Source organism: Jatropha curcas, chromosome 6, assembly GCF_041381405.1.
Source record: "Jatropha curcas cultivar XTBG-Jc1 chromosome 6, XTBG_Jcur_1.0, whole genome shotgun sequence".
NCBI lineage: Eukaryota > Viridiplantae > Streptophyta > Magnoliopsida > Malpighiales > Euphorbiaceae > Jatropha > Jatropha curcas.
In genome coordinates, this window is record NC_143156.1 from 14,115,509 (window position 1) to 14,124,207 (window position 8,699).

Here is an 8,699-nt window from a genome sequence, read left to right on the forward strand (position 1 = left end):
GGTATAGGTGGTCTTTGGAGGGGTACCTGTAAAAGGACATAGTCAAAATGATTAGACTATCCTATATAAGGTGTTTTCATAGGGCATGTGAGATAATGTGAGGTAGGGTAGTGTTGGTATAGGGAAGAATGACTTGACCTTGTGAGATGGGACGGTTTGACCCTGTGTGGTAGGGTAATGTTGGTATGCTAGGATACCTAGGATAGGACTCAATGGGATGTGATATGTAAGGTAGAGTGCTTAGGGCTGGACACCTCGACTTTTCGAAAGGACCTAAGTTCTCAAAGAAGATTTTTTTTGGGTCTTAGGGGCCAAAATGTGAATTTTTGGGCCTTCGGGGCCAAATTGAGAATTTTTGGGCCTTTGGGGCCAAAATGTAAACTTTTTGAGACTTCGGGGCCAAATTGAGAATTTTTGGGCCTTCGGGGCCAAAATGTAAACTTTTTGGGCCTTTGGGGCCAAATTGAGAATTTTTGGGCCTTAGGGGCCAAAATGAAGAATTTTTGGGCCTTAGGGGCCAAATTGAGAATTCTTGGGCCTTTGGGGCCAAAATGTAAACTTTTTGGGCCTTTGGGGCCAAATTGAGAATTTTTGGGCCTTCGGGGCCAAAATGTAAACTTTTTGGGCCTTCGGGGCCAAATTGAGAATTTTTGGGCCTTCGGGGCCAAATTGAGAATTTTTGGGCCTTAGGGGCCAAAATGAAGAATTTTGGGGCTTCGAGGCCAAATTGAGAATTCTTGGGCCTTTGGAGCCAAAATGTGAAATTTTTTTTTTTTTTTTGGCCTTTGGGGCCAAATTGAGAATTTTTAGGCCTTAAGAGCCAAAAATGTGAAATTCTAGCTTTGAAATGGAAATTTTTTTTTTTTTTTTTTTTTGTGACGCATGGGATGAATGCATACAGTCCCGGAGCCAATTTTATAGGAAAAAAGAAACCCCGAGGGCGGTCTTGCCCGCCCTGGAAGGCGGGCGTGCCTGCCCTCGAGGGCGGGCGTGCCCGCCTCCAGGGGGCGGGCGTGCCCACCCTTCAGGGCGGGGGTGCCCACCCCAGTGGGGCAGGCGTGCCCGCTCTTGAGGGTGGGCGTGCTCTTATCTTGTTCCGGAGGCTTTTTCGGGAGTTTCGGACCTCCAAAAAATATTCCGGGACCAGTTCTGCGATCCTCGTAATTTTCCGGACATTTCAAGTACCATATTGGCATACTTCCGGTGAACTTCCCGAATGGCCTTTGGTCCAGCCGGACTGTTTGCAGTCCGGAAAAATCGACTCTTTGAGCCTCAAAATTTGAGTATTCACAAAGGGAAAGTTGTTAGGTTTTGTTGTGGGACCTAACGGGATTGAGATTGACCCAGATAAAATAAAAGCCATTCAAGACATGGAACCGCCGAGAACAGAGCGTCAGGTGAGAAGCTTCTTAGGGAAGATCCAGTATATCAGCAGGTTCATTTCCAGATTATCTATTACCTGTGCTCCGATCTTCAAGTTTCTTAGGAAGAACCAGCCGGTCAGATGGAAGGAGGATTGTCAGAAGGCCTTTAACCATATAAAGGAGTACTTGATGAATCCACCAGTGTTAAGTTCTCCTAGACCGGGAGAACCTTTTATTCTGTACTTGTCTGTAGAGGATGCATGAGTTGGAGCTATATTGGCACAGCCAGATGCTGTTGGAGTAGAAAAGGCCATCTATTATATCAGTAAGAAATTACTGCCTATTGAGGAGAAGTATAATTTGATAGAGAAGACATGTATGGCAGTAGTGTGGTCGATCAAAAAGTTGAGGCCTTATTTTGATTCTTTCAGGATCACCTTTGTTTCTAAAATTGATCCTATCAAGTATCTTCAGAATACACCTACTCTAGAAGGATGATTGTCCAAATGGTTAATTCAAATGTCTAGTGTAGATGCGGAGTTTGTCACAAAGAAGACAGTCAAATTTCGGGTTGTTGCAGAATTCCTGGCTGAGAATCCCACCGCAGATGATGAACCATGGGAACTAGAATTTCCAGATGAACATTTGTTATGTGTTGAAAAAGGGGTCTGGAAACTATACTTTGACGGATCAGCCAATAGGAATGGAGCTGGAGCTGCTATTGTGATAGAAGCGCCCAATGGCGACTGACAACAATGTGCAAAAGGTTGTTGTTCCCTGTCACCAACAATATGGCAGAATACGAAGCATGTATTATGGGAATCAAGTCTCTTATTGCAACAGGCACTAAGGAGGTTGAGGTGATAGGAGACTCATTGTTGGTTGTTGAACATGCCAGTGAAAGATGGAAAGTTGAGGAAGATAGGCTGAAGCCCTATGTTGAATACTTGTTAAAGAAAGCAGCACTCTTTGACAAGATCACTTTTACTCACATAGGTAGAACTTATAACAGAATTCCAGATGCTTTGGCAAACCTAGCTTCAGCGTGGCAGGATTTGAGTAAGATCCCAAAGAAGCCATTTATCATTATCGCAGCAAATATGCCATGCTATGAAGAACATTTTGTGAATCAGGTTGAGTCAGAGGAAGAAGCTTGGTTTACAGATATTTTACAGTACATGAAAGATGGAACCTTTTCTGATGATGCAGCAAAAGAAGACCGATCGGTTCTAAGGAAAATGGCTTTGAAGTATGTCCTAGCCAATGGTGAACTGTATAGGAAGGCCTGGAATGGAATGCTTCTAAGATGTGTAGGCAAGAAGGAAAGAGAAGAGATAATGAAGAAGATCCATGATGGAGTCTGTGGTACTCATTTGAGTGGCATGAGTTTGGCTAGAAATATTATGAGGCAAGGCTACTTTTGGGTGCAGATGGAAGGTGACTGTGTCAGCTATGTTCGTCATTGCAAAGCCTGCCAGTACCACGATAATAAAAATCATTTGCCTACTGTTGAGCTCCATCCAACAACTCCTTCTTGGCCTTTTCAGCCTGGGGTATAGATGTTATTGGCAAGATCACGCCGGCAGCATCAAATGGTCATCAGTATATCTTAGTCGCTGTGGACTACTTTTCCAGATGGATTGAAGCTCAGTCCTACAAAACTTTAACTACCAAACAGGTGGCTAGATTTATTGAGCAGAACATTTTCTGTCCCTATGGTGTTCCTCATCACATAGTTACAGACAATGGTTCTCACTTCCAAGCAGACGTCAGTCAGTTGTTATACAAATATAAGGTTGAGCATCACCATTCTTCTCCTTATCGGCCTCAAGCTAATGGTGCAGTGAAAGCCACCAATAAGGAGATTAAGAGAATTCTGTCCAAAATGTGCAAGAAGTATAGAAGCTGGGCTGAGAAACTTCCTTTCACACTCTAGGGGCATCGAACTACCTTCAAATCAGTGAATGGAGCTTCTCCTTTTGAGCTTGTATATGGGATGGAGGCAGTGTTACCAATAGAGCTCAAAAAGAAGTCTCTCAGGGTTCTTGTGGAAGCTGGTCTGGCCGAAGAAGAGTGGGTCAAGAAAAGATATGAAGATCTGGCACTTTTAGATGGCAGAAGATTGAATGCCAGATTCCAGGATCAGATGAGAAAGAGAAGGATTGCTCGTTTTTACAATAAGCGGGTGCATCCAAGGGCTTTGAAAAATGGAGATTTGGTGTTGGTCAGATTGTTAGACCACGAAGCCTAGAGCATCCTGGAGGGAAATTCAGACCCAACTGGCATGGACCGTTTAGAATTCAGAAGCTGTTGCCCAAGGGTGCCGCTAAATTGGTCACTACGAAAGGGAAGCCTTTTAATCGGATTGTTAATCAAGACCAGATGAAAAGGTTCTATGTCTGAGATGATGATTTCGATCATCAAAAAAAAAAATTGAGATTAATGCATGGTACTTAGTTTAAATGCGAAATCTATGCCATGCATTTGTGACATACTTGTGATTGGTTGCTCAATGCCATCAACCTGACTAGAAGGAGAATAGGCGAATGAGTAGTAAAAATGAACGACTATTGTATTAAAGTATTATGATGTTGAAAGAAGTAAGATCAATAAAGAGCTTGATTTTCATATTTTTCTTCCCTTTTGTTTTTGGGGTATGATTGTTGATTACAAGATCTTCCTTTCTGCTTATTTAGTCAGAATTTGCTCATTTGTTTTAAAGATTTTTGGCTGTTGGTCCTGCCTGAGTGTTGGATTCTTTTGGACGGTGATCAGGAGGTCAAATGCTATTTTCTCGGTGATTTCCTTGGAAGGATCGATAAAGAAAAACCATGAATAAAATCCCTAGCACTTAAATAGGTTCATGCATACATGAGGGGGTTGCATATTTTATCTCTTTCTGAATATTGCTAGTGATAAAATGATCACCCCATTTTCTTTTTTTCAAAAATATAAGTTTTCGTCCTTAGTTAAATAATCCACTTTAATGTGCTTTCATTTCTTAATCCAAGGGCAAGAGGCCTAAATGCTAATCCAGCAAATAATTTCGAAAGAAAAGATTTGTTGTTGTCTTTTGTTGTCTCTAAGTGCAAAAAATAGGAATCAATAAGAAGAGAACCGATGGAATTACTCAGTGAAAAGAAAAAGAAAAAAAGGATACAATGATTGGGAGTTCATAGCCCTCCGAAATATAGGAAATTGAATAAAAAGAAAAGCAGCAGCAATAGTCATCACAGTGGTTGGATCATCAAACACCGACCCTTCCAAGACCCAGTTTCATCACTGGGAATAAAACCAATCAGCATACTCAGGTGTCACGGTGTCATGCATCACCCCCTGACCCATGTACCAGGTATTCTGATTCCGCCAATGAGCAGCTAGGTTGGTCAACAGACTCTGCATCATGGGACCGCTTTCGAAGTAATGGACTCTAGGAACGTGCTGAACGCCACCATACTAGCGGTTGACTCTGTCTGGAAAGTAGGCCATGGAGCGATCAAGACTGGCATATAGCACATAATTAAGGTTCATGCTCCTGGCAGTGACCAATCCAATCCTCCACCAAGGGCAAGTCCACCGAATCACAGGGTTATCTCCAAAATCAAAGTGTCCTCAGGAGCGGGTGCGAAAATTATCAGGACCATAAGTTGGGATTGAACGAGCTGGGACTGGAGGAATCATGCTCAGTTTATCTAAAGCTCAAGCTTATAGTAACATCGGGCAACCCCGATGGTGAACGTTGAAGTTGGTGACCTGAAGGGCAATGTCCCTAACCCAGCACATGGTCAGTAGTCAGAAATCTCCAATTCCAGGTTGGCGATTTTTCATAACATACATGTTTAGCAACAGGAAACAACAAGCCCGAACCCAAGAGGGGTTCGCATCCATAGACAGAACCCTATTCAGGAAAGGCTCTAAGGGAAGGCCTTGGTCTGGATCTATTCCACCAGGAAGGTACACCGAACATAGAGCAGCAACCTCGGTCAGATCATATCTTGGGCCTGGGGGCAAAGCTGGAGTTTCATCCTCTTCAGGGTGGTGACCCATTATGGCGCACATCTCCTCTTAGGTCGGCGTCACTTCAGAATTGTCAAATCGAAAACCATAGTATTGGGGTTGAAATGCCTTACGAGCCAGGACAAGAAACCATGGTCAGGCTTCAAATCTTTGAAGCATTTCAGCCAGACTAGTTAATTCATGGGGTGGATCCCCCACAGGTTATCAGGAAGTGATTGAACAAAAGATGAGACTTGATTTCTGAAAGCCATGGAAGAAAAAGTTTGTTAAAACAGTTTTTTTCGAATGAGGAGAGAATGAAGAATGGAACTCCTATTTATAGGAGGGGAAAGACCTTACTGGGTTGAAAATGATGCTCATCACCAGCTGGCTGGCATCTGCTTTCGGTGGTGATAGGGTGCAGATTCGCCATTACAAGGAATCAAATAGGGAAAAGTAGCGGTGGAAGCATCCGGAGATACAACAGATGGGCAATCGGCATCCGAATAAAGCGGTAACTCTTATTTTGTGTCAATTCTAGCTTTCATTTTATTGTCTTTTGTCAATTTTGGAATAAAGTAGATGGGCATTTGTGCCCGCGTTAACAAGGTGGACCATTCTTGCAAGTGAGTGGGATGCCTCCTTTTTGTTTCTGTGGTTTTGTTTTCTTTATGCAAGAATAAAACAAAGTCTCAAAAAATATATATATCATAAATAAAATCAAAATGCCTATATTTAGACAATTTGGAGTCGTTGTGCGGCTCATCTACTTCAATAATTCTATCTACTCGCCACACAGGGGGCAAATCATCAAATTTACCAAAATACCCTCAGGTAAGTTTTCTTTCAACAACGCATCAGGAAAAGTATACCTGAAAATTTAGGACTAGGAAAATTTAACAAAATTTTTGCTAAAATATTTGCAATGACTAAAAAATAAATAATAATAAAAATAATAAAATAATAGATAAATAAATAAAAATAAGATTTTCAAGGTTTGCTTAAAAGATAATATTCTTGGTCTCGGGACGAAATTTCAGACTGGGGGCAAAAATAAAATCTTTTGCCCTGATGCAAAATTTCAAATTTCAAAATTTATGACTATTAATGCATGGGGGGCATGTGACGCTCCAACATTTAACAAAGGCGAGATCTGTTTGTACACAGAAATTGGTCTTTTCTCTTCAAAATATTTTCAGGCCAATCGGTGATGGTTTCTCGAAGCCGTTTGGTCCCACCAAGCAGTGATGGTGTATTGCAAAGCTGTTTGGATCCTTTTCTCAATTAGTGATGGTGTATTACGAAGCTGATCGAGTCAACCCTTAATCAAGTCAGTGATGGTTTTTCGAAGCTAACTCTAATCCTGATTAGTGATGGTGTATTACGAAGCTGATCAGGACAATCCCACCAAGCAATGATGGTGTATGTGAACCCCTCCCCAAAATACCAAGCATACGAATGCATATGACTAAGGGTAGAAATGCACGTGAATGTATGAGTCGCCACCTTGTTTAATTATTTAGGGCAAACTAGGAAAAACCCTAAGTGACTCCAATTTTAATTAACCTAATTACTAGATTAATTAACCCAAAGTTTAAGGCATGGTCTACGAACCCGAGGTGGATCCCGAGACTATGTCATGCTGATAAACTAACCCATGAATGAATGCTTTGCAAGGAAGACGAAGTAATTGGACCAATCAAAAAAAAAAATGTTTATGTGATTTCGACTTGCCGCTCGGGGTTAAATCCCAAACGTGCCTACGTACTTCCGTTTGAATGGAAGATCAAAGTCAACGTAGTTCGATAGGCCTCTTTTAGAGGGCTTTAAATGGGGATGCTTAATGCATGAGTGTGTGTATGCTTTGTGCATTTTGTTTAGGCATTTTGCTTGAAAATTGATTGATTTGTTGAGGCGTTTGTTGCCAAAAATGTGTTTAATTGGGCTTATTGTTGCCAAAATTGATTATTTTAAGGCTTTAAAGCCAAAATATTGATTTAGGCAATTTATTGCCAAAAATGTTGATTGGGCAATTGTCGCCAAGAATTGATTAATTTGAGGCAATTTATTTGCCAAAGATGGTTATTCGAAGGCTTTTAGCCAAAATACTGATTTAAGCGATTTGTCGCTAAACAAAGATTAATCTCACTTATAGGCAATTTGTTTGCTAAAAGTGGTTGATTGATTTGCAATGTAGGCAATTTATTGCAGAGAAAAACGTGTTTGATTAAGGCCTTTTAGCCACAATTATTGATTAATTGGACTTAAGCCGGATTTGTTCGAAATAAAGGCAATTTCACCATAGTTATTGATTAACTAGGCTTTTTAGCCAATATTATCGGATTTAGGCTTAAATACCACGATTATTAATTAACCGGGCATTTAGCTTAAATTTAATTGAGGCAATTTACTTGCCTAATGATGACATGAATGCATTTATGTAGTTATAGAATTAGGAGGAGTAGAAGAGAAACATGCATAAAGTGCTAAAATTAAATAGGCAGAGTTTAGTTCATGTACCTGATTTAATTGACGGCCACTTCTTAACTCCAGGTTAAGCTCCTCGTTAAGGGAAATATTAATTAATTTAAATTTAATGACCACTTAACAAAGCAAGAAAGCAATAAAGCTAAACTAAAATGCAGAAAAGCAGTAAAGAATCGCAAGGAGCGTAAGGGAGAAGGAGCGTCCGTCAACACAGACTGAGTGCCTTGAAATGAGTGCCGGAGCCTGTATTAATAGGCAAAACGGACTGTTTCGGCGGCCTGGGCCGCTGAGTTCGGCGGCCTGGGCCGCGGAGCTCGGCGGCCGGCCCTGGCGGCCCGAGCCGCCGAGGCCGGCTGGCTTTATGATTTTTTTCGCCCCGGACGCTTTTTCGGGAGTTCCGGACCTCCAAAAAATATGCCAGGACCAGTTCCGTGATCCTCGTAATTTTTCGGACGTTTCAAGTACCATATTGGCATACTTTCGGTGAACTTTTCGAATGGCCTCCGGTCCGACCGAACTGTTTACAGTCCGGGAAAACTGGCTCTTCGAGCCTCAAAATTTGGGTATTCATAGTTGCCCCCCACCGGCAACCATAAAGAAGATTTATGGGAGTCGGTGGTTATCTGAAATACAAATTTTGACAGCAAAAATCAGACGCGTCCAGAAGACCCGCATTTTGGCTATTTGCTTATAAATAGCTTGAAATCTCACTTTTCATTCATTCTTAACTTTTAGACTTAAAGTTTTCTCTCAAATCCTCTCAACTTCTAAAGCCTCAAAGCTTTCTTCTCTATGGTTTCTCCAAGCCACAGCAGCGATGAGGATTTTCTGGCATCTTTGGGGATTTCCCTC

The 8,699-nt window shown here is 41.5% G+C and overlaps 1 protein-coding gene across 1 annotated transcript; it reads left to right on the forward strand.

Moving 5' to 3' along the window:
• The first annotated feature begins 2,119 nt into the window (after positions 1-2,119).
• On the forward strand, positions 2,120-2,923 carry LOC149495579 (uncharacterized). Its single transcript, XM_089723205.1, has 2 exons — positions 2,120-2,261; positions 2,361-2,923. The coding sequence occupies exons 1-2, from the start codon at positions 2,120-2,122 to the stop codon at positions 2,921-2,923; spliced, it is 705 nt and encodes a 234-aa protein (XP_089579331.1).
• The last annotated feature ends 5,776 nt before the right edge of the window (positions 2,924-8,699 follow it).